Source organism: Natator depressus, chromosome 20 (assembly GCF_965152275.1).
Source record: "Natator depressus isolate rNatDep1 chromosome 20, rNatDep2.hap1, whole genome shotgun sequence".
Classification (NCBI taxonomy): Eukaryota; Metazoa; Chordata; order Testudines; family Cheloniidae; genus Natator; species Natator depressus.
The window spans coordinates 1869014-1894365 of NC_134253.1; the positions used below are offsets into that span (position 1 = coordinate 1869014).

Sequence of the window (25352 nt, forward strand, 5' to 3'; positions counted from 1 at the left end):
TGGATTTGATTTGCCCCTAACTTCCCCCTGCAGCCTTGGTGGAGCCAGACGCCGTGTGTCGCTCATCCTGGGCAAACGCCCCAGCCCCAGCCTGCTTGGAGCCAGCCCGACCGGGGCTAGTGCCCCAGGGTGGGGGCGCGTGGTCTGTTGGTAGCACAGGACCGCCCGGCGGTGTGTGCTCGGCGCTGCACGGAGACAGGGGAAGGCAGGGTCCTGGGCTTTACATAATTCCCGGCCCTGCTGCTTTTGAAACCTGGCAGAGCCAAATGCGACCAGATGCGACCCCAGCACCCGCTCCCCGTGGGACCACCCCCCTTTGCAATAAGCGCCGGTGGGGTGTGGGAGAGGGTGATGGGGGGGGGCTCTGCACTACCCTGGCCAGCCTGGAGGAGTGCGGTGGCCTGCACCAGGGGGTGCTGGCCAAGGCCCTGGCAGACCGATGCTCCCCAGTTTGCTGGGGGGTTGGCCTGTCTCTGCTCAAGGATGGGGAACAGCCTGGCCCCTCCTGCATCCTGCCGCTGGGGGGCACGGCGCAAAGAGGGGTCCCCTGGGGTCACGCCCCCCATGCCCGTCTGTGGCAAAGCCAGGGGAAGAACCCAGGAGTCCTGACTCCAGCCCCCCGAGCTGGGACTGGAACCCAGGAGCCCTTGGCCGGGGCGGCCCGACGCCTGTAACTGCTGAGCTGGGGGCGGCCCGGCTGCGGGGTAGCCCCGGCCCCTCCCCAGCCGGGCTCCCGGCGGCGCCGAGCGGAGCAACTTCGGCGGCGAGCCCCGCCCGGGAGCGTTTCCACGCGGCTCCGGAGCCAGGGCGGCGCGGCGGGACTGAGCTGCCCGGGGCAGCCGCGCTGGGAGCCGGGGAGGGGGCGCGGGGCTGGCCGGGGGCGGCGCCCCGGGCGGGCGCCGACGGGCGGGCTCGGAAGCGCGGCGGAGGCGGGACGCGCTGAGCTGTGCCCTGGCCGGGGGCTCGGGAAAAGCTCGCCGGGGCCGGGGCTTGCGAGCCCGGGATTCTCCGCTCGCCCCGGGGCTGGGCCGGTGCAGCGGGGCGCTGGGGCGGCCCCTTCCCGGGGCACTGGACGGTGCGGCCGGCGGCTCTGCTCCGGGGCGCTGGGGGAGCCCTCGGCTCGGGCCCCCCCGCTGGGCCGAGCGACTCGCCCCTGCCCCCCCAGCACCGCCCGGGGGGGTCGGTTATCCGCAGATTATCCGAGCTCCGCGGCTCGGATCCACTGCGGGATGGAGGGAGCCTTCCCCGCGTCCTGACATGCCCGCGGCCATGCGGGGGCTGCTGGCCCCCCAGAACACCTTCCTGGACACCATCGCCACCCGCTTCGATGGGACACGTGAGTCACCCCCCGGCGCCCATCGCCCGCGCATCGGGGCGTCCTGAGCGGGGGCTCCCCCTTCCAGCCCAGGCAGGGAACCGAGCGCGAGGGGGTTTCATGGGCACTGGCCCTGGGGGGAGGAATCGGCGCCGCAGCCCCTGTGACCGTCTCCCTGGGACACGGGACTGGCTGGGTTGATCTGGGGGGTTGTTTTCAGTGGGACCTTCTGACTCCCAAGTGCTCCTGAGGCTGGAACTAGGGTGATGGCCCGGCAAGCCTGGGGCCCCGCTGCCCGGGCTGGGCCTGTCGGAGGCTATGCCCAGGGGTGGGGGCTGCGTGGAAGGCATTTTGCGCCAGATCCAAAGTCTGGTGAAATCCACCGGAGTCATCTGGTTATTGGAGTGTCTCCTCTTCACGCCCCGAGCAACGTAAGTTACAGCGACCCACGCGGTAGCGGCCAGTGTGGACACCCGGCGCCTCTCGGGTGGGTTTGTCTCTGCAGGACCCGGACACGGGGGTTTTCCCCTGGCTGGGCTGTGGGGAGAGAACCCAGATCTCGGTGGCTGGCGCTAGGGGAACTTTCAGGCCAATTTCATTTGCTCGGAGGGATCGAAAACCCCCTTGGCCTGAGGCCAGGTCTGCTGGCCAGGGTCAGGCCTGAGGCGTAAAGGTGCGGGAGCCAGGCCCCGCAGGGCTGCCAGTGGGTGGCAAGTGGGTTCCTGGGCCTGAGAGCTCCAGCCGCAACCGCTGGTCGGTCCCCCAGGGATTTGGAGAAGCCAAGTCCTGAAGGTGTGGGAGAGGAGGGGGAAACCCAGAGGAGCGATTTAGTTCCCCCCCGGCTGAGCAGAGTGACAATGTCTTTAGATCCTGTGTCTTTTAAGGGGCTTTTAAACTGGAGATGCAAAAAACCCACCCTGCGATAATCTATAAATACACGGCCCCCTTGTGTAATACTTAGTAACATCACAGCAGCCGGGCTGGTCGGTAACTTGAGCATTATCCCAGCCAACCCAGAGAGATCTCTCTCGTATACACACACACACAGCGACACACACACACAGCGACACACACAGCGACACACACACACAGCGACACACAGCGAGACACACACAGAGTGACACACACACACAGCAACACACACACACACAGCGAGCTCCTGTTATACTGGGGGCAATTCAAGGTGCAGCAAGCAACTTCCAGCGTGAGTTACAAACTCCTGTGAACTGGTTTGGCCCCCGCCCACTGCCGCCCTTCAAGGAAAAATCCCCAGATGTGGAGTTTCCACCAGAAGCAGCTGCTATTTTCTTTTCTTTTTTGGAAACGTGAGATCCGGGTTTGCAAACCAGCGGCTCTTGAACAGGAGAAGTCACTTCCGTCCCCCCCCGGGGTCCGAAAGGCCAATGGCCAGAGGCAGCCGGTGTCCCGGATCTCCGCCTTTGTGAGCTGAGCTGGCTGGTGGAAGTGCTCAAACAGCGTTTGCGCCTCTCCTCTGGGAAGAAAGGAGCGACCCTCTCTCGTAACGTCAGAGAGAAAGTAGAAACCAGATCTGCATGGCCCACCAGGGCCCTGGGGGATCCTCCAGCCCGGAGGGTGTTAGATCAAGACGGGCTGGTTTTCTAGATCTGCTCTGGGCATTCCTTTGGGGCAGGTCTCCGGCCTGTGCTCGGCAGGAGGACAGACCAGACCACAATGGTTCCTTCTGGCCTTGAAATCTAAACCCACGGAGCCGTCGTAACAGAATATGCACACACAGGCACAAACACACACACACGGTGCTGTGCAATTACACACCGACCGCATCCACAGCGCTGTGCTGTGTGTGTGTGGAGTTCCCACGCACCCGCGGCCGCTCCACTCTTGGGTGCCTGTTGCTGGGGGTGGGGGTGTACAGTATGTGATATTCACACTCATGAATCATTCCACAGCTCTGCTGCTGTGCACCTGTGCGAATATGGACCATCTCAGACCTCCCAGAGGGAAGCTGTAAAGCTGCGTGTGTGTGGTGTCATAGCCACACGAGTGAGTGTGTCTGCGTATCACACACAATGCAGCTCCACTCTTGTAACGACGTGCAGTCGGCAGACGTACACTTAGGGACACTGGCGCGTAGGTTCTCTATGTCTGCAATCGGGTTTCCACGTCAAGTGTGCACAGAGGTGTAAATAGTTACATGTTTGCACACAAATGTATGTACAGAGTATTCCTGCTCCAGGCGTACCGGAGTGCCTGTATCGTGTATACAGAGCATGTGTACACACCCCCCACCGAGCCCTGGCTCACTCTCTGTGCTGGCTGGCCTGTTTCCGGGGGCCAAGCAGGGCTAGGCAGTAAGTGGGGCTGTCTATAAGGTCACTGGCTCTTGAGCTGCAGGAAAGGAGGGTCTCATGGGTACGGCAGCTGAATGCTGCCCTGGAGAGCTGGATTCTATCCCGGCCTCTGCCGCCGAGTCCCTGGGCGGTGCTGGGCATGTCACTGACAGCATAAATGGTGGTAGGTCCTCCCCCCCTCCGCAGACGTCTCAGGATCTGGGTGTCCGTATTAGCCAGCTGGAGCCCGAGTTGCAGGAGTGCTGAGTGTTGGCCAAGGAGCGCGGCCTGGCCTGGAGGAGTGAGCCCCGGGTTTGGAGTCAGGCGGTCCTGAGGGCTAATTCTGCCCCGATGCATGTGGTGGCCGGGGACAAGTCTCTGCCTGGCTCTCCTGGGGGGACCACGGTGCTGTCAGGGTCAGGGCTCTTGATGGGACAGCGAGGGCGCCTGAGGAAAGACCGGGAGGAAACAGGCGTCTCTGTTCCTCGCCACAATGGCGGGAGCTGCTGCCTGAGCAGGGTACAAATATTGAACCATGACCTCGTTCCCTGGGCCCTGCACGTGGCCAGGGCTACCAGGCCCATGTGCTGGGCAGGGGGGTTGGCAGGAGAGAGCCCAGCTTGGGTCTCCCTGTTCCCCAGGCCTTTCCCGTGCACCGTGCAGCTGTTTCAGCCGGGACGCGGGCCCAGTGCGGGGGAGTGTTCACGTCCCAGGAAGATTTTGCCCTGCTGATGACACAAGCTGGGGCTTAAAAAGTTGGTATCTCAGCCAGACTGGGCTGGAATTTCCGGGGACAAAGAAAAGGCACTTCCCTGGCCCCAGGGCTCTCTCCCTGCTGCCCGTCACTGGCCTGCTGCAAGCAACGGAGGTGGTTCTTATAAAGGAAGGGGTCAGGCACGCTGAACACAGGGGTCGCGTCCAGCTCCGTCACACTGGGGGCGTGTGAGAGAGGTCACACCAGCACGGCCGCTGGGCTCTGTGTGAGCACCAGGGTCACTGCTGGAGGGGTCTGTGTGCCTGAGGATGTGGTATAATCCCACAGCTGGGGGGCTCTCGGTGTTAACATTCCTGGGCTGATGGGCATGTGATGCCCGTTTCTCCGGTGTCCTTGCTGCAGGCTGGGGTGGGTGGATGACCGGGTTTGAGCGAACGTTTCAGGCATCATTTTACAGCAGCCAGTGGGTCCTTTGGGGGAAGTTTAACGCTGTCCTCACAGCAGTCAGCCCTTCCTCTTCTGTTACAGTCCTGCAATGGATCCTTGATCGTGCCGATCTCTGCGGGGCATTGGCAGCTCACCCGCCAGCCCTCTGGCCTGGCTCCCTGGGTTCAAACCCAGCCCCGAAGATCCCACCCCAGTTGTTCTGCAGAGCAGCGAATGAGTTCAGCACCTCGGCCAGCTCCCCGGGTTCCTTACAGCCCCGCAGGGCCAATCCGTGTTGTGGGAGGCCTTGGCCGGGGTCAGGCGCTCCCCAAACCCCCAGTAGAAACAGAGCTTCTAGGGATGGTGTCCCTGGCCTCTGTTTGCCGGAGCTGGGAATGGGCGATGGGATGGATCACTTGATGAGTCCCTGCTCTGTTCATTCCCTCGGGGGCCCCTGGCACTGGCCGCCGTCGGATGACAGGACACTGGGCTGGATGGACCTTGGGTCTGACCCAGTCTGGCCGTTTTTATGTTCTGAGCTTCTCTGTGGAGCTTGGAGCCCTCCGGACGTGAGTCTGGCTTGGAGTTCCTGGGGCCGGCAAACATCCGGCACCGGGACAGCTGGACTCGCGGTTCAGAATCGGAACTGGCTCCTGGGTTTGGTTCCCAGCTCTGCCACGGACGCGTCATCGCTCTGTACTTCAGTTCCCCCTTGTCACGGAGTCCCCGGGCGATGCTCTGGATCTGCTCCTCATGAAGCCAGGCAGGACTCTGGGGGAGTCTCCTCTCTGGGAGCAGCCTGTCTGCAGGACACACAGCTCACCCGGCTCCACCTTCCTGGGTCTGACCTCGGAGCATTCAGCCTCCTCTGCCCCTCCATGCGCTTCCCCCAGCGAGTCCGCCCAGGCGGGTTCCTGGGGCAGCCAGAGGGTCCTGCCCCCCAACTCCGCAGTCAGACGGGACTCTCAGCCAGCCAGTAAAACAGAAGGTTTATTAGACGACAGGAACATGGTCTAACACAGAGCTTGTAGGTGCAGAGAACCGGACCAGGGCCCCCTGCTCGCTGCAGGGCCGGCCTGAGGCTCCCTCCTCCTGCTTTGCCAGCCCAGAGTCTCCCCCTCCCTCTCCAGGGTGAATCTTGCAGAGGCATCCATTGGCTGCCCCTCGTGCCATGAGCGCGTCAGGCCTCAAAGTGAGGCCGGCTTCAGTCGAGTCGCTCTGGGGTTGGGAGACCTCTAAGCAAAACCCCAGGCCTTGCGGGGAGCAGGGGGGACTCACTATGGGGCGCTCGTCCCTCCATCAGTGCCCCAGTGTGGCGCTAGGGGGCATTGTGCAGCGGGGAGTGGCTCAGTAGGGGGCGCTCTCCCCTGGCAGTCAGCTCTGAGCCCAGGGCCGCGCTAGGGGGCCTGTGTTGTGGGGGCAGAGAGGGGCTCAGTAGGGGACTGACCCCACCATCCCCCAGTGCTAGGGGGTGCCAACTTTCAGATGAACGGTGTTTCGCGGAGGGGCAGGCTCCCGCCCCCAGCTCTGGCAGTTCCCCGTGCCCACGGGGCTGGGTTTGGGAGCGAAAGTCTGTGGCGTGTTCCCCCCTCCCCATGCAAAGCTACTCCCCCAGGCTGGGGCATATGCGTGTCCCCCCCCCAGCACCCGCTCTCAGCTGCAGGACGCAGGACTATGGGGAGACCAGCCCGGCCCCAGCCCTGAGCGAGTGCTCGCCCCGAGTTTGTTCTGCAGGCAGACTAGTTTCCCTGAGTAGGCGGAAGGATACGGTTATAGACAGCAGCACGTGGTGTCCCCGGGTATAAATAGCCCTGTGCTGGGGCCGGGCCCTGGGGAAGCAGGAGCTGGGGGGCGGGGCAGGCTGCATGACTGTCCCCCCACCCTGCGCCCCCGCACACGCCGGCTCTCACGCACATGCGTGCTGCTCTCACGGGATCACATCCCACCCCAGGGCCAAGCCCCGTGGGGCCGAGCGGGTTCATCTGAGCCTGGCTGGGAGCAGCCCAAGACGGGGGCCTGGGGGAGGCCTGGCCTCTGCTCGGGGTGGGATGTAGGGGAGCCAGGTGGGAAAGGGGGATGGGGGAAGGGTGATTTTGTCTGCGAGCTACAGGGAGCAACCCCGGCCCGGGCCCAGCCCCGGTCTGCTGATTTTGTCCCTGAGGTGAAGCTCTGAGCTGGGGGGTGCCTGGCTGGGGCTGGGAGCCAGGATGCTTGGGGTCTAGGCCCTGATCTGGGGGGCCGCGTTCAGAGCCCTTGGAGCGGGAGACATGGGGTCCGTTCCCAGCTCTAGCGCTGACCTGCCGGGTGACTTTGGACAATTCCCAGCTCCTCTCTGCCTCAGTTTCCCCGTGCTCTGGACACTCTGCTTCTCCGTGCCCCCTTCCCGGCTGGCTGGGGATGGAAGGCGATCGTTGCTCAGGGAGCTGGTGTGCTATAAATACCCGAGCCCCCTTCCCACCCCCCCCAGCTTGCAGTGAGTAACATCAGCAGGCAAATTACAGAGCAGGGCCTGGCGCCCGCGGCACCCAGCCATGCTGCTCTCGGGCACACGCAGTGCTGAGCTCGGCTGTCAGCCTGGGGCAAGCAGGGGTGTAGCGAGGAGCCGGCCACGCCCCCATTCCCTGGGAATTGCCAGGGGGTGCAGGTCGCTGAGCCCCGAGACGAGCCAGGGTTTCAATGCGGGGGGCCCCCGGGCTGGGGTCACATCCCCGGAGGCGGGTTCCCCAGGCGAGGCCCAGGGGCCTGGGTGTAAACAGCAGACTGCGCACGTGGCTCCGGGGCTCGCGCAGGCCGGACCCGCGTGGGCTTATGCCAGACGCTCCGGGCTTTTCCCTGCACCCTTCTCAGCCCCAAGCCCGGGGGCAGAGGGGGTGCTCGGCCCCGAGGCAGCTGCGGCGGAAGTGGGGCACAGCCGCCGTTTAGGGGCACGTGGCAACGCCGCCCAGGGACTGCTCAGTGCTGAAATGCTCCCCACCCCAGGGACGTAACCATCTTGCCCAGGGGTCTGTGGGTCAGGCTGCGGGTGAGGGTGGTTTACGCCTCGTCTGAAAGCTCCCGTTCGGGCACCTGCTCTCTCTGCAGCACCTGGGCTCGGAGCCACGCGGGCGGGGGGGGGGTGTTTGAAGGCCTAGCAAGGAGAAGTCTGCTCGGGCCCTCTGAAGGCCAGAGCCCCAGGCTGGGGTATCCCCTCGGGGACTGGCCTCTGGCTTGGAGCTGGGGGAGGAGATGCAGCCGGCCGGGGAGTGTGGGTAGCTCTCCACCCCGGCGGGCTGGCCTGGCTCCCCGAGGGGATCCCATCATCTCTGCGCTCCTGGGGAGCCCCGGGCACATGGACGCGCCGGAGCCTCGGCCATGACCCCAGGGACAGGGCGAGGTGCCCTGGCCAAGGCCCCTGTGGTGGCAGGAGATTGATCCGGGGAGGTGCCCCAGTGCCCAGCCACCGACAACCCCCCGCCCTGGCTCTTCCCATCCCCCATGGGGCCAGAGCACGAGCTGGGCATTAAAATCCTCTTCCTGTGACCAGCCCGAGCCCCGGGCAGAGCCCGCGAGCCCAGCCTGGGCTGGAAAACAACCGCGGACTCCGCAAAGACACAGCCCCCCAGCCCGAGCCCTGTGAGCCCCCGTCAGCTGGCCCGGGCCGGCGCGGGTCTCTGATCCCGGCGCCTGGGTCCGGTGGGGCCGCGGCCCAGCTGGTGTCGCGGGCTGGGGCAGGAGCCAGGCCGAGCGCTCTCAGCTGTTGTGTTGTCTAGGCACCAGGCCCGTCTGGGACCCCCCAGGGGTGCGCTTTGCGGCTCAGCCAGGCTGGGGTGCGGCAACGCTGCCTCTCGGGGGAGCCCCTCCGGCAGATGAGCCCAATTAGCCGGTGGAGCCGCCCCCGGGGGGGCCCTGTTACCTGGGGTGATTTACAGCTGCAGCCCAGGAACAGAGCCTGGGGAACAGACAGCTTGTGGACCCTGGGGAGGGGCTGGGCTCCGGCGTGTGCTGGTTTGATCAGACGCGGGGGGTGCCCCCTCCCCCCAAAATCCCCTTGAGTTTTGGGAACCCGTTTTACATTCCACAGCAGGGCAGAAACCCCCTCCCCCCCCCAAGCCGCCCCCAGCCAGGCCCTCACCTGCAGCAAGGTCCCCAGGGCCAGGGGCAGGGGGGGCTCCAGGTTTGAAAACTCCCCTGGGAGGGTAGGCTGGGAGCAGCAGTTCTCTCCCCCCCCAGCCCCCACCATGCTTGTGCCCCCCGCGCTGCTGTTCAAATGCAAATGTATGCAAATGAGGCCGGGCTGGGAGTGGGCTCCAGCTCTCAGCTGGTGCGAACGAGGCAGGTTCTGTCCAAATGGCAGAGGGATGACTAACCGCGCCGGGAGCCCGGGGTAAAAATATCCTGAGCGGAGCCTGCGGGTGCAGACGCCCCCGGGCACCTGGCAAGAGGGGGGTGGGGCAGTGGACGGGCCCCTGGGCTGCTGTTTATTACAGAGCCCCCCTCCCCGGCAAGGTCACAGACCCCTCCCCCTGCCCCCGCCTTCCAGTCCCGCCTGCCCCCCCCTCCAGCAGGACCCACCGGCCTGGCGCTCCCCCCGCCCTGCTCCGTGCCCACCCCCAGCCTTGCCCCCGTGCTGGCCGCGCTGCCAGGCCCGGGTGCCCATCCCCACACTGGTGTCTTGCAGACAGTAACTTTGTGCTGGGCAATGCCCAGGTGCGCAGCGCCTTCCCGGTGGTGTACTGCTCCGACGGCTTCTGCGACCTGACGGGCTTCTCGCGGGCCGAGGTCATGCAGCACTGCTGCGCCTGCAGCTTCCTCTACGGGCCCGACACCAGCGAGCTCGTCCGCCAGCAGATCCGCAAGGCCCTGGACGAGCGCCAGGAGTTCAAGGCCGAGCTGATCCTGTACAGGAAGAGCGGTGAGTGAGCGGGACGGGACAGGGACCACCCACCACCAGCAGACTCTTTGCAGCTGCAGCTGGGAGCCAGGACTCCTGGGTTCTCTCCCCAGCTCTGCCCTGCTGTGCACGCTCAGAGGCAAGTCCCTCTCCTGCTCTGTGCCTCAGTTTCCCCTTCAGTTCTGGCGGGAGGGGGGTTGGGAGGGCTAATCCCCTTGGCTCCCTGTGGGGGGAGGGGGGCGTGCACAGTGCTCTGGGCTGTTAGCAGCTCCCCGCTGTCCCCCAGGTACCCCCTTCTGGTGCCTCCTGGACGTGGTGCCCATTAAGAATGAGAAGGGCGAGGTGGCGCTCTTCCTGGTCTCCCACAAGGACATCACCGACAGCAAGAGCCGGCCGGGTGCCGAGAGCTGGAAGGAAGGTGCGTGTGTGTGTGTGGGGGGGGTGTCTGCAGGCAATCTCCAGGGCAACTGGGCCTTAGAGACAGCCCCAGACCCTCACACTCGCTGGCCAAGCAAATCATGGGCCCTTCAGAAGGTGGGTCACGTGCAGGGTAACAGCCTGCTACTGCTGCCATCTGGCAGAGCGACTCCTCTAGCTCAAGCTGCAGTGGCCTGGCCTGTGAGTGGAGAGGGGCCCAGGTTGGATGCGGGGGGTTGCCTGTTACACAGACGCACACGACACGCGTGTGACGGGACACGGCAGGCGGGTGCAGAGGGACAGACGTATGCTGACCAGCGTCCTGCTCGTTTCTCCCACCCGTGTGCGGAAAGGAATTTGTTGTGTGCACCAATGTGGAGGTGACGTGTGACACATCACAACGTTCATGTGGTGGGGGTGGGGCTGAGGGGTGCAGAGTGTGGGAGGGGGCTCAGGGCTGGAGTGCGGGGGGTGGTGGTGAGGGCTCTGGCTGGGGGTGCGAGCTCTGGGGTGGAACTGGGGATGAGGAGTGTGGGACGGGGCTCAGGACTGGGGCAGAGGGTTGGGCGTGTGGGCTCTGGGGTGGGGCCAGGGATGTGGGGTTTGGGATGCAGGCTGCCAGGGGACTACAGCGGGGAGACAGGACCCCCCCCCAGCTCTCTCTCCCCACCGCAGCCCCAAGCACCTGCGAGGCGCTTAAAAGTCGGCTGCGTGACTACGCAGCTTAGAGGGAACTTAGATGCCGACCCCCATCCCATTGGCCCCCCTGGGTGCCCCTAACATCCGGCTGCTCCCCCCCTCTCTCGGGCAGGTGGGAAGCGCCGGTTCAGCCGGGCCGGTGCCAAGGGGTTCAACGCCAACCGGCGCCGGAGCCGGGCCGTGCTCTATCATCTCTCTGGACACCTGCAGAAACAGGGCAGGAGCAAACACAAGCTCAACAAGGTGCATGGGGGGGGGGCTGGGCTGTGAGTGGGGGGTTGGGGAGGAGACCCCGAGTTGGGGCTGGCGGAGGGGGTTCCCTGAGGGAGGGAGCTGCCTGGGTTGGGAAGCCTGGGGAGGGGGCTGGCAATGGGGATTTCCTGGTTCGGGGGGGCTGCCTGGGTCAAACAGGGCCTGGGGAGGGCGGGAGGGTCCAGGGGGGCAGGCTGGTGGGGGGGGTTCCCTGGGGGAGGGGCTGACCCCGGGGCTGACCCCACCCCCTCGCCCAGGGCATGTTCGGAGACAAGCCCTCGCTCCCCGAGTACAAGGTGGCCGCGATCCGCAAGTCGCCCTTCATCCTCCTGCATTACGGCGCCTTCAAGGCCGGCTGGGACGGGCTCATCCTGCTGGCCACGCTCTACGTGGCCGTGACGGTGCCCTACAGCGTCTGTGTCGGGGCCGGCTCCGACGAGGGGCTCACGGCCGGCCGCGGCCCCCCCAGCGTCTGCGACCTGTGCGTGGAGATCCTCTTCATCCTGGGTAAGGACCCTGGGTGCCACCCCCTGCCCGGCTACCCCAGTGCCCGCTCTGCCCGCGCTCCTCACTCCCGACCTGCAGCCCCCTGCCCGGCTACCCCAGTGCCCGCTCTGCCCGCGCTCCTCACTCCCGACCCGCAGCCCCCTGCCCGGCTACCCCAGTGCCCGCTCTGCCCGCGCTCCTCACTCCCGACCCGCAGCCCCCTGCCCGGCTACCCCAGTGCCCGCTCTGCCCGCGCTCCTCACTCCCGACCCGCAGCCCCCTGCCCGGCTACCCCAGTGCCCGCTCTGCCCGCGCTCCTCACTCCCGACCCGCAGCCCCCTGCCCGGCTACCCCAGTGCCCGCTCTGCCCGCGCTCCTCACTCCCGACCCGCAGCCCCCTGCCCGGCTACCCCAGTGCCCGCTCTGCCCGCGCTCCTCACTCCCGACCCGCAGCCCCCTGCCCGGCTACCCCAGTGCCCGCTCTGCCCGCGCTCCTCACTCCCGACCTGCAGCCCCCTGCCCGGCTACCCCAGTGCCCGCTCTGCCCGCGCTCCTCACTCCCGACCCGCAGCCCCCTGCCCGGCTACCCCAGTGCCCGCTCTGCCCGCGCTCCTCACTCCCGACCCGCAGCCCCCTGCCTGGCTACCCCAGTGCCTGCTCTGCCCGCGCTCCTCACTCCCGACCCGCAGCCCCCTGCCGCCCCAGCCCTGGCTCTTTGCTTGGTGCGGCTCGCAGGGCAGCCCTTTCTCCAGCCAGGACCCCTCCTGCCCACGGGGGCTGCGCTGAGGCCGTTGAGCTCAGTTCACTGGTGACGGTGCCCCCCTACGTTAACCCCGCGGGCGCTGTGCTCCCTGCAGACATCGTGCTCAATTTCCGCACCACCTTCGTCAGCAAGTCGGGGCAGGTGGTGTTCGACCCGCACGCCATCTTCCTGCACTACCTCACCAGCTGGTTCCTGCTCGACCTGGTGGCCGCCCTGCCCTTCGACCTGCTCTCTGCCTTCAAGGTCAACGTGGTGAGTCAGCCCCGGGGCGGGCACCCAGCCGGGGAGGGGAGGGCCCCGGGGCTGACGTCACAGTCCCCGGGGCGGGGGGAGCTCCCAAGGGGAAGCCTGGAACCCCCAAGCGCCAGCAAAGTCTGGAGCAGGCACAGCCAGGAATTTAGCTCCCCTGGGACTGAGTCAGCCCCCCCTCCAGCCCCCACCAACCTCCCCCTTGGTCCCCCCCAGCTCCGGCCCCATATCGGCCTCTGCCGGCCTCAGCCCTTCCCTGCTGGGTGGCTGTGGGAGCCCCCTGCAGTGCCCTGCCCCACCACCAGGGCAGCGCAGGCTGGGACTCCCCGCGCTCTCTCCCCGCAGTATTTCGGGGCTCACCTGCTGAAGACGGTGCGGCTGCTGCGGCTGCTGCGGCTGCTGCCCAACCTGGACCGGTACTCGCAGTACAGCGCCCTGGTGCTGACGCTGCTCATGATCGTCTTCGCCCTGCTGGCCCACTGGGTCGCCTGCGTCTGGTTCTTCATCGGCCAGCTGGAGATCGAGAGCAGCCGCGCGGAGCTGCCGGAGATCGGTAGGTGGGGCACGCGCGTGTGCACGGGGCACCCCGTGCATGCTCCAGCACGTGCACCTGCCGCGCTGCACCACGTGTGCGATTGCACGCCCAGTCACAACAGGCGTGCTCCTGGCGCTCTGCACCACGTGTGTGCGATTGCACGCCCAGTCACAACAGGTGTGCACCTGCCGCTCTGCATCACGTGTGTGCGATTGGACGCCCAGTCACAACAGATGTGCACTCACTGCTCTGCACCACGTGTGTGTGATTGCACGCCCAGTCACAACAGGTGTGCACCTGCTGCTCTGCACCATGTGTGTGTGATTGCACACCCAGTCACAACAGATGTGCTCCCGCCACTCTGCACCATGTGTGCAATTGCATGCCCAGTCACAACAGGCATGCACTCGCTGCTCTGCACCACACGTGCAATCACACACCCAGTCACAAGAGTAGTGCACCCGCTGCTCTGCACCACATGTGTGCAATTGCACACCCAGTCACAACAGGAGTGCACCTGCTCTGCACCACGTGTGTACACAGGGCACACCCCAAGACGTGCACCTGCCACTCTGCACCACACACATGCGATTGCACACCCAGTCACAACATGTGCACTTGCTGCTCTTTGCTACACACGTGCGATTGCACACTCAATCACAATAGGTATACACCTGCTGCTCTGCATGACACGTGTGTGATCGCACACCCACTCACAACACGTGTGCACCTGCCTCTGTGACCCATGTGCCACACGGGGGAGCATGCAGACAGACGTGTGCCCATACGTACACCCCCAGCACGCCCCGCTGTCTCTGACGTCTCCCCCCCGGGCTGGGAGCGGCCTTGGCCGCACACACAGTCTCATGGTGCCTGGGCCCTCCAGCCCGCACGTGCCCCACGTGCTGTCATCCCGTGCCCGCGGGCGCACACGGGTATGGTTTGGCAAGCGTGTCGTGGCCTCCGTCTGTGCCCCCACGCTCTCGGGGTATCACCAGCCCCCAGGCGCACACGCAAGGCGTCCCGGTTGGAAACAACCCCCGCCTGAGGGTGTCAGTTTGCACACATGTGTGCCCCCGCAGACACGCGTACACAAATGCACACACTCTGAGGTGCCCCTACTAAGCCGATCCCTGCCCCAGGCTGCCGTCCCCCGCCGGCCAGCCCGCCCCTGCCCCGGGCTCGCTCACACCTTGGGTCAGGCCTCCCTCTGGGCACTGCCGGACGCCCTGGCTGGGTCCCAGCCGGCCCCAGGCCCTGCCCCAGCTCGTCCCAGCTGCTCTTGCTCCGCCCCGGGGGGGCTTTGACCCATCTCTGCCCCCCAGGTTGGCTCCAGGAGCTGGCTCGGCGCCTCGAGACCCCCTACTACCTGGCGAGGAAGAGCTGCAGGTCCCCTGCCAACAGGACGGGCCCGGGGGGGCCCCCCGGAGCCAACTGCAGCCTCACTGGGAACAGCTGGGAGCTGCTGGGGGGGCCCTCGCTGCGCAGTTCCTACCTCACCTCGCTCTACTTCGCCCTCAGCAGCCTGACCAGCGTCGGCTTCGGCAACGTCTCGGCCAACACCGACACCGAGAAAATCTTCTCCATCTGCACCATGCTCATCGGGGGTGAGGGGGGGCACCAGGGGAGTTGGGGGGGGTGTTGCAGGACATTGGGTGAGGAGGGGCACCGGGGAGCAGAGCTCTGGGGGGGAGGCAGACACAGGGCAGGGGGCAGGGCTTTGAGGCCAGGGTGAGGGGCACCAGGATGCAGGGAGGCATGCTGCCAGAGGTGTGAGTGGGCAGAGGGAGGCCTGGCGGGGAGGGGAACCAGGGCATGGAGGGTGCCCGGGGGGGTTAGGTGGGGGGAGTCACTGGGGGGGGTGACCAGCAGGGGAGGATCAGGCTGCCCCCCGCATCTCTGTACCAGGACCCCAGTGACCCCGTCTCCTGGGCATTTTGCATCCTGGCCTCCTAACAAGGGGTGGGGCTCGGGGAGCCCTGGGGGGGACGCTCGGGGGGATGTAGCCCCCACCCCCAACCGCCTGTGCCCACCCCATCCCCAGTCTCACCCGGGTGCTGGATACAGCGACGGGCAGTTGCCATGGAGACGGGTGAGCGCCTGTCGGGTGAGGGGGCGGGCGGGCGGGGGCTTCGCCCACAGAAGCTGCCAAGGGGGATCACTAGCCGCAGGGGGCCCCCTCCCCCTCCCGGCACCCCCTGCTCTGCCCCCATGCGCAACTAATGCCCCTCACTCCCGACCGCAGCCCCTGCTAGCCCAGCCCTGCCCCCCGCCCCAGCTCTGCCGGTGCCCCTCACTCCCGACCCGCAGGCCCCCTGAGTGGGTCTCCACAAAGCGCTCGGGTGGGAGCGATCGGGTCAGTCTGGCTCCACGTTACCTGGAGCCTGCCTGGGCCCCCTCCTTCCAAAGCGGCCCCAGGAGTCCAGGCTGCCCTCCCCCGGCCAGGCCTGACCCCGGTCCTGCGCTCCCCGCAGCGCTGATGCACGCCGTGGTGTTCGGGAACGTGACGGCCATCATCCAGCGCATGTACGCCCGGCGCTTCCTCTACCACAGCCGCACCCGCGACCTGCGGGATTTCATCCGCATCCACCGCATCCCCAAGGTGCTCAAGCAGCGCATGCTGGAGTATTTCCAGACCAGCTGGGCCCTGCACAACGGCATCGACACCCACGAGGTGAGCCCGCCCCAGCCGGGGGCTCCCTAGGGGGTTGGCCTAGAGCGAGGGGGGAAGTCGGGCCACCAGGGAGCAGCCTGTTTTGTCTCTACTGGGGTTGGGGCCGTGCGGGTGTGTTTTCGCTCTGCCGGCTCTGGGGGCCCCTCCCGGGCCCGCTGGGGGGGGGGGCTTGCGGGGGGGGGGCCTGGTGTGTGTGGGAGGGGCTGGGCCACCCGAGCGGGAGCCGGGGTCGTTAATTCTGCTCCCCCCCCCCGGCCCCGCCCAGCTGCTGCGGAGCCTGCCGGACGAGCTGCAGGCCGACATCGCCATGCACCTGAACAAGGAGCTGCTGCAGCTGCCGGTGTTCGAGGCGGCGAGCCGGGGCTGCCTGCGCGCCCTCTCGCTCAGCATCAGGCCGGCGTTCTGCACCCCGGGCGAGTTCCTCATCCGCCAGGGCGACGCGCTGCAGGCCCTCTACTTCGTGGGCTCGGGCTCCATGGAGGTGCTGAGGGACGACACCGTCCTGGCCATCCTAGGTCTGCGCCCTGCCTGGGCGGGGGGGGGGGGGGGGATCAGGCAGGGAAGGGCCCCCCCCCAATCACTTGGTCACGGTGCCGGCTAAGCCAAATGCTTCACTGAGGATGTGCCCCTCACTCCCGACCTGCAGCCCCCTGCTCTGGGCTCCCCCCAGCACTGCCGGTGCCCCTCACTCCCGACCCGCAGCCCCCTGCTCTGGGCTCCCCCCAGCACTGCCGGTGCCCCTCACTCCCGACCCGCAGCCCCCTGCTAGCCCAGCTCTGCCCTCCCAGCTCTGCCAGTGCCCCTCACTCCCCCCCCCAGCCCCTGCTACCCCATCCCTGGGGGTCTCTGCTGGTTTTGAGGTACAGGGATGGGGCTGAGCCCCCCCCCAACCTCAGCGGGAGCAGAGGCAGAAGCTGTTCCCCCCCCGCCGGGCCCCAGATGGCCTGTAACGCCCGGAGGGGGGGCACTGGACCTGCTGCATCCGCTGGGCGTCAGCGACCCGCCCTTTGCTCCTAGGGAAGGGGGACCTGCTGGGCTGCGACCTCTCGGGCCAGGAGCGCGTGATCAAGGCCAACGCGGACGTCAAGGGCCTGACCTACTGCGACCTGCAGGGCCTGAGCCTGCGGGGGCTGGGCGAGAGCCTGGCGCTGTACCCCGAGTTCGCCCGCAAGTTCCGCCAGGAGATCCACACCGAGCTCAGCTACAACCTGGGCAGTGCCGGGCCCCAGGTGAGGGGCGGGGCCAGGGGCGGGGCCTGACCCGCCCAGCAGGGAGCGCCCCCTAGTGCTTGGCTGGGCACCTGGGGCGGGGGGTTGTGCAGCCCCTGGTGCCCCAGTGCAGTGGGGTGGGCGGTGCTCGCCCCGACCAGCCGTGCAGGCCCCAGTGCAGTGCTGGTCTCGCCCCGCTCCAGGGCAGGGGTTGGCCTTGCTGCCTCCATGACCCCCTCACCCCGAGCTGATGCGGGGGGGGGCTCCTCCCTTCCTGCCCCAACCTGTCACTTAACATTCCTTAAACTTAGTCAAACACCCCCCGATAAAAACAAAGGACCCAGCGGCAGGAGTGAAAAGGGAACCCAAGCAGAGGCCAGCAACAGACCAGGGGCTACCGCGTTTATTGCACCCAAGGCAGCATGTCTGATTACCTGCCCTATGGGCGGGTGGAGTGTTTGTGCGTTCGGCACAAGGAGCTCCTGGCCCTCAGACCACGTACGGGCTTCGGAGACAAACGTGGTGGAGCTGGAGGAGCTGAGGGAGACAGAGCGGGACCTAGATGAGACTTTCCGGGACACAGTAGAGCGGTCCCACCCCCGGTCTGACAGCCTCTGTGCTGCTCAGGAGGATGAAAGCCTCAGGGAAGGAGAACATCCAACTGGAGCAGAGGGAAAGGATCCCATAGTTGGGACCCTCCTCCCGGATGACGTTGTGGTCTCCTCTTGCACTGAGGACACCTCTCCGGGGGAGGGCACTCCAGTTATTGGCAAGAGACAGGTGTTAGTAATGGGGGGTTCAATCATTAGACACCTAGGCAGCTGGGTTTGTGAGGACCGGGAGACCCGCATGGTGACCTGCCTACCTGGTGCGAAGGTTGCGGCTCTCTCAAGACATCGAGATAGACGTATGTGGCGTGCTGGGGAGGAGGCCGTGGGTGTGGTACGTGTAGGTACCAATGACAGGGAAGGGTAGGAGAGACGCCCTGGCGGCCAAATTTAGGTTGCCAGGTAAGAGGTTGAAGTCCAGGACCTCCATGGTACGTTCTCTGAGATGCTCCCAGTTCCACGCACAGGGCCAGTTAGAACGGCAGGGTCTCAATGGGTGGATGAGACGATGGTGCAGGGAGGAGGGGTTTAGATTTATTAGGAACTGGGGGAACTTTTGAGAAAGGGGGAGCCTGTACAGGAAGGATGGGCCCCACCTAAACCAGATTGGAACCAGATTGCTGGGGCTTAATATTAAAAAGGTTGTAGAGCAGTTGTTAAACTAAGGGCTGGGGGAAAGCCGACAGGCACGGAGGAGCACGTGGTTTGGACAGAGACGTCCCTTAGGGGAGGGTCTATTAATGGAGATTCTCCATGTCCTAGTGAGGAGGAGAGGATGGAAGATGATAAAATATAGGCAGGGTCTGATGAGAAACAGTCAAATGAAGAAAGTCCCATTCAATTACATCGTGTAATGGCAGACAGCTAAAAAGTGACAAATTTTTAATTGCTTATAAACCCAGTGCTAGAAGTCTAAATAATAAGATGGGTGAACGAGAGGGCCTCATATTGAACGAGGAGATTGATCTAACAGGCATCACAGAAACCTGGTGGAATGAGGATAATCAATGGGACACAGTAATACCAGGGTACAAATCTATCAGAAGGACAGACCAGCTTGTGCTGGTGGGGGAGTGGCACGCGATGTGAAAGAAAGCGTAGAATCAAATGAAGTAAAAATCTTAAATGAACCGAACTGTACCACAGAATCTCTCTGGACAGTAATTCCATGCTCGAATAATTTGAATATAACAGTAGGGAGATGTTACCGACCACCTGAGCAGGATGGTGAGAGTGACTGTGAAATGCTCAGGGAGATTAGAGAGGCTATTAAAATAAAAAACTCAATAATAATAATGGAGGATTTCAACTATCCCCATATTGGCTAGGTCCATGTCACTCCAGGGCAGGATGCAGACAGAAAGTTTCTTGACACCTTCAATGACGGCTTCTGGGAGCAGCGCGTCCTGGAACCCATGAGAGGCAGTTCTTGATTTAGTCCTAAGTGGAGCGCAGGATCTGGTCCAAGAGGGGAATAGAGCTGGACCACTTGGTAATTGTCACGGCGTCCCCGGGCGACGCTCTGGAGCTGCTCCCTACGAAGCCAGGCAGGACTCTGGGGAAGTCTCCTCTCTGGGAGCAGCCTGTCTGCAGGACACACAGCTCACCCGGCTCCACCTTCCTGGGTCTGACCTCGGAGCATTCAGCATCCTCTGCCCCTCCGTGCGCTTCCCCCAGCGAGTCCGCCAGAGGGTCCTGCCCCCCAACTCCGCAGTCAGACGTGACTCTCAGCCAGCCAGTAAAACAGAGGTTTATTAGACGACAGGAACATGGTCAGCATGTCCCTCAGTAGATCGAGGGACGTGATCGTTCCCCTCTATTCGACACTGGTGAGGCCTCATCTGGAGTACTGTGTCCAGTTTTGGGCCCCACACTACAAGAAGGATGTGGAAAAATTGGAGAGAGTCCAGTGGAGGGCAATAAAAATGATTAGGGGACTGAAACACATGACTTATGAGGAGAGGCTGAGGGAACTGGGATTGTTTAGTCTGCGGAAGAGAAGAATGAGAGAGGATTTGATAGCTGCTTTCAACTACCTGAGCGGGGGTTCCAAAGAGGATGGCTCTAGACTGTTCTCAGGGGTGGCAGATGACAGAACAAGGAGTAATGGTCTCAAGTTGCAGTGGGGGAGGTTTAGGTTGGATATTAGGAAAAAAATTTTCACTAGGAGGGTGGTGAAACACTGGAATGGGTTACCTAGGGAGGTGGTGGAATCTCCTTCCTTAGATATTTTTAAGGTCAGGCTTGACAAAGCCCTGGCTGGGATGATTTAGTTGGGGACTCGTCCTGCTTTGAGCAGGGGGTTGGACTAGAACCTCCTGAGGTCCCTTCCAACCCTGATAGTCTATGATTCTATGGTCTAAAACAGAGCTTGTACAGAGAACAGGACCCCTCAGCCGGGTCAATTTTGGGGGGCAGTGAGCCAGACAACCATGTCTGCACTTCACTCCTCGTCCCCAGCCAGCCCCAAACTGACTCCCCCTCCAGCCCCTCCTCCTCTGGGCTTTGTCCCTTTCCCGGGCCAGGAGGTCACTGGATTCCTTTGTTCTCCAACTCTTTAGCTCTCAGCTTGCAGGGGGGAAGAGCCCAGGCCATCAGTTGCCAGGAGACAAAGTGTCACCATTTATGTACCCTGGCCCTGTGCTCTGCAACAATTACACCCCTGCCTTATCCCACCACCTAGAGACTTAAGAAATGCCTAGGGGAAACTGAGGCACCCCGACAATATTCAGAGGAAACATTAAGCACAGTCCCACTTCGTCACAGTCATAGTGACCATAATATAATAAATTTAAACATCCCTGTGGCAGGGAAAACACCACAGCAGCCCAACACGGTAGCATTTAATTTCAGAAAGGGGGACTACACAAAAACCAGGAGGTTAGTTTAACAGAAATTAAGAGGTACAGTGCCCAAAGTGAAATCCCCGCAAGCTGCGTGGAGACTTTTTAAAAACACCATAATAGAGGCTCAACTTAAATGTACACCCCAAATTAAACACCATAGTCAGAGAACCAAAAAAGAGCCACTGTGGCGAAACAAGAAAGTAAAAGAAGCAGTGAGAGGCAAGAAGGCCTCCTTTAAACAGTGCAAGTGAAATCTTAGTGCGGAAAATGAAAGGAGCCTAAACTCCGGCAAGTGAAGTGTAAAAATATAACGAGACTGGCCCAAAAAGAGCGTGAAGAACAGGTGGCCAAAGACTCAAAGTAATGGCAATGTTTTTTTAAGTCCATCAGAAGCAGGAAGCTGCTAAACAGCCAGGGGGGGTCCCTGGCCGATCGAGGTGCGAAGGGAGCACTCAAGGATGATAAGGCCATGGCGGAGAAACTAAATGAATTCTTTGCATCAGTTTTCACGGCTGAGGACGTGCGGGAGATTCCCAAACCTGAGCCATTCTTTTTAGGTGACAAATCTGTAGAACTGCTCTAGATTGAGGTGTCATTAAAGGAGGTTTTTGGAACAAATTGATAAAACTAAACAGCAATAAGTCACCAGAACCAGATGGTACCACCCAAGAGTTCTGAAGGAACTCAAATGTGAAAGTGCAGGACTACTCACTGCAGTCTGTACCCTGTCATTGAAATCAGCTTTGGTACCTGATGACTGGCGGGGAGCTAATGTGATGCCAATTTTAAAAAATGGCTCCAGAGGCGATCCTGGCAATTACAGGCCAGTAATCCTGACTTCAGTACCGGGGAAACTGGTTGAAACTATAATAAAGAACAATATTGTCAGACACAGAGATGAACATAATTAGTTGGGAAATAGTCAACATGGTTTTTGTCAAGGGAACTCATGCCTCACCCATCTACTAGAATTCTTTGAGGGGGTCAACAAGCATGTGGACAAAGGGGATCCAGTGGACGTAGTGTACTTAGATTTTCAGAAAGCCTTTGACAAGGGCCCTCACCAAAGGCACTTAAGCAAAGTAAGCTGTCATGGGATAAGAGGGAAGGTCCTCTCTTGGATTGGTAACTGGTTAAAAGATAGGAAACAAAGGGTAGGAATAAATGGTCGTTTTCAGAATGGAGAGAGGTAAATAGTGGTGTCCCCAGGGGTCTGCACTGGGCCCAGGCCAATTCAACATATTCATAAACGATCTGGAAAAAGGGGTAAACAATGAGGTGGCAAAATTTGTAGATGATACAAACCTACTCAAGACAGCTAAGTCCCAGGCAGACTGCGAAGAGCTACAAAGGGATCTCTCAGAACTGGGTGATGGGGCCACAAAATGGCAGATGAAATTCAATGTTGATAAATGCAAAGTAATGCACATTGGAAAACATCATCCCAGCTCTACACATACAATGATGGGTCTAAATTAGCTGTCACCACTCAAGAAGGAGATCTTGGCGTCAGTGTGGAGAGTTCTCTGAAAACATCCACTCCGTGCACAGCGGCCATCAGAAAAGCGAACAGAACGCTGGGAACCATTAGGAAAGGAACAGATAATAAGGCAGAAAATATCATGTTGCCTTTCTATAAATCCATGGGACACCCACATCTTGAATACGCGTGCAGATGTGGTCGCCCCAGCTCAAAAAAAATATACTGGAATTGGAAAATGTTCAGAAATAGGCAACAAAAATGATTCGGGATCTGGAACGGCTTCCGTATGAGGAGCGATTAATCAGACTGGGACTTTTCAGCTTGGAAAAGAGATGACTAAGGGGGGATGTGATAGAGGTCTATAAATCATGACTGGTGGGGAGAAAGTAAATAAGGAAGTGGTATTTACTCCTCCTCAAGAACTAGAGGTCAGGAAATGAAATTAATAGAAAATTTAAAACAAACCAAAGGAAATATTTCTTCACACAACACACAGTCAACCTGTGGAACTCCTTGCCAGAGGATGTTGTGAAGGCCAAGACTCCAAACAAGGTTCAAAAGAGAATGAGATAAGTTCATGGAGGCTAGTCCATCAGTGACTATTAGCCAGAATGGGCAGGGATGGTGTCCCGAGCCTTGGTTTTACCAAAAGCTGGGAATGGGCGATGGGATGGATCACTTGAGGATTCCCTGTTCTTTTCATTCCCTCGCGGGCCCCTGGCCACTGTCGGCAGACAGGACACTGGGCTAGATGGACCTTGAGTCTGACCCAGTCTGGCCGTTCTGATGTCAGCGAGCAAAGGCCCCTTGGGCTGGGCACAGGCATCACTGGAGAACCCCTGGGGCAGGGGGTGGTGACCTGGCCCTGGCGTGTGGGGCAGATGCAGGGCCAGGGAGCCACACAAGCTGAGTGAGGTGGGGCAGCGAGGCCCCTCCTCCGCGCTGACCCCTCCTGCCCCCCAGGCCGACACCAGCTCGCTGAACAGCGCCAACCCCCTGCTGGAGGACAAGGCGGCCGAGGATGCCCCGGTGCCCCCGCCCCGCTCGTCAGCCAGCCCAGCCCAGGAGCCCTTGGAGGCACCGTCCAGCCCCCAGCGGCCCCCTGGATGCCCCCCCTCAGCCGTGGGAGCCAAGCTGCTGTCACCCAGGAGGGGCATCCTGCCCCAGACACGGCGCCTGCCCCCTGCTGCTGGCCCCCAGGCCCTGCAGCTCCACGGCCTGCCCTGGATGGGGCCTCCTGACCTCAGCCCCAGGTAAGAGGGTGCCGGGGGGTGTCCTGCTGTGCCAGGGCCTGGAGTGAGGCAAACAGGGGTTCAGCCCAGCTGCCCTGGGTCGGGGTGTTTCCTGGTGGTTACCCCGGTGGCTGGGCACGCAGCTCAGATCTGCCCAGGCGGCTTTAGGCAATGACAACCCCTCCCGCTCCCCAGGGAGGTGTGGGGGCCTGAGCCCTTCGGAGATTCCCAGCTGGGTAACCCTGGGCTAATGGGAGGGGGATGGAGCCCCCCTGCTGGGTAGCTCTGGGGTCCCAGGGCTGATGGCCGGGGAGGGGGGATGGAGCCCCTGTACCCCCCCATGACGGTGCCGCTCTCCACTGCAGGGTGGTAGACGGCATCGAGGAAGATGCCTGCGGCTCGGATAAGTCCATGTTCAGCTTCCAGGTCGGCCCCTCGGGCCCTGACTGCAGCAGCCCCTCCCCCGGGCCAGGTACTGTCAGCACCCCCATGGGAGCAGGGGCGGGGGAGGCTCTGGGAGGGAGCTGGGCACTAGGACTCCTGGGTTCTCTCCCTGGGAGTGGGGGGGGCCTGTCCTCCTGGGTTCTCGCCCCTGCTCTGGGTGGGGCTGGGGACTAGGACTGCAGGGTTCTCTCCTCTGCTCCAGGAGGGCTGGGTGCTAGCCTGCTGTCTCCCCTTGCCCCAGACAGCGGGCTGCTCGCCACCCCCCTGGGCCCAGCGGAGCTGACGGGCGCAGACGCCATCGAGAAGCTGCGGCAGGCGGTAAGCATGGGGGTGGGGGCTCAGCCCCTGGCATCGTGCCCCGCGTGGGGCCCAGGGCGTGGGGGAGAGCACTGGTACTGGGTACCCATGCACTGGGATGCTGTGGATTCAGGGAGCCCTGGCCCAGGGGAGGGGGCAGAGGGCCCTGCCTGGGCGTGGCTCTCCCGCCCAACTCGTGGGCCCCTCCCTGGCATGGGGTGCTGCCCCCGCACTGAGGGACCCAGCGGCTGGGGTGGGCAGGGAGGGGGCACTGGCCCGCCCCTCTGCACTCACTCCTCTCCCTGCCCCCAGGTGGCCGAGCTGTCGGGGCAGGTCCTGCAGATGCGTGAGGGGCTGCAGTCACTGCGCCAGGCCCTGCAGCTCTTCCTGCTGTCCCAGCCGCCAGCTCCGCTCGCCCGCCCCGAGGGCACCGCCTCCTACACGGCCTCGGCCTTCCCCGGCGCCACCCTGCTGCAGCCGCTGCGTGTGGAGACGGGCATCCCGGCCTTCTTCCTGCACAGCTCCGCGCCCGGCCCCTGCCTCAACGCGGCCTGCCCCCGCGCCCGGCCTGCGCCCCCGTGGGCCTGGGGCCCGCCCGCCTCCCACAGCTCGCCCTGGCCCGGCGCCCCCCGGACCGCGGCAGGGGGCACAGACGCGGAGCTCGGGGCTAGCGCAGCCCCTGCCCCGGCGGAGCCCGGCAGCACGTGGCCAGCAGCCGGCCCCAGGGACCCCACTGCTCCCACGGCAGCACCGGCCTCCCCTGCCCCCCATGGACTGCCAACCGCTGAGACGGACCCCCAGGGGCCTCCAGCTCCGGCCGCTTTCCCTCGGCCCTGGGACCCGCCTGGCCTGGAGATGATGCTGCTGGGCGCCCCCGGCGCCCCCTGCTGGCCCCGGGAGGACGGCACAGGCATGTGAAGGCTGCACCCCCCCTACACACAGCAGGATTTTTCTGCCCCCCCCCGGAGAGCCAGGGGGCCTGGCCTGGCCGCACAGCCCCCGTGGGGAGCCCCCGCCGGCCACGGGGCTCGGGCCTCGCTCCCAGCACACCGCTGCCTCTGGGGGCTGCCCCCATGAGCACTGCGGCGGGATAGGCCACAAGGGGTCCAGTGCAGGAGCTGCTCTCCAGAGCTTGTGGCAGGAGCCTGGTTCCACCCGCCCCCAGGGGCACAGCTGGCCCCAGCCGGCGGAGAAGGGGCAGAGTCCCGTCTGGCCTGTGGAACTGGGGGAAGGGAGCGGGGGGCCCCTTTCCTCCAGGCAGTTGGGGGCAGCAGGGCTTCCAGTCCATAGGGCTTCCCCTCCCCCTCCCTTTTTACATTAAAACAGCTGCATTTTGATCTCTGCTCTTGTGTCTATTTAGGCCTCTGCCTCACATACACTCACTGCCCCTACGACGTGGGGTAGGGCAGTCGTGCTGGGCCCAGCCGCAGGCCCCCTTCGATGGCCAAGGCAGGGCAGGCCCCGTGGGCAGGGAGAGGGGCAGTGGCTGCCCTGTTAACAGGGGGAACTCACTGCGGCAGGACA

The 25352-nt window shown here is 63.4% G+C and overlaps 1 protein-coding gene across 1 annotated transcript; it reads left to right on the forward strand.

Annotated features, from left to right (window-relative positions):
• Window positions 1-1242: 1242 nt before the first annotated feature.
• On the forward strand, window positions 1243-24746 carry KCNH3 (potassium voltage-gated channel subfamily H member 3). Its single transcript, XM_074935537.1, has 15 exons — window positions 1243-1336; window positions 9423-9656; window positions 9922-10053; window positions 10864-10994; window positions 11261-11510; window positions 12347-12504; window positions 12847-13054; window positions 14362-14643; window positions 15511-15710; window positions 15976-16225; window positions 16728-16939; window positions 22819-23108; window positions 23453-23559; window positions 23773-23849; window positions 24141-24746. Exons 1-15 carry the CDS (start codon window positions 1258-1260, stop codon window positions 24744-24746), a joined length of 3216 nt encoding a protein of 1071 aa, XP_074791638.1. The 5' UTR covers window positions 1243-1257.
• Window positions 24747-25352: the final 606 nt, after the last annotated feature.

What these genes read in the sequence shown, in the direction of transcription:
- KCNH3 (XM_074935537.1), top strand. Translation starts at nt 1,258, where the DNA reads ATGCCCGCGGCCATGCGGGGGCTGCTGGCCCCCCAGAACACCTTCCTG. An exon ending in ACGGCATCGACACCCACGAG is followed by an intron (nt 15,711 to 15,975) that starts GTGAGCCCGCCC and finishes GGCCCCGCCCAG; the next exon opens with CTGCTGCGGAGCCTGCCGGA. An exon ending in CACCGTCCTGGCCATCCTAG is followed by an intron (nt 16,226 to 16,727) that starts GTCTGCGCCCTG and finishes CTTTGCTCCTAG; the next exon opens with GGAAGGGGGACCTGCTGGGC.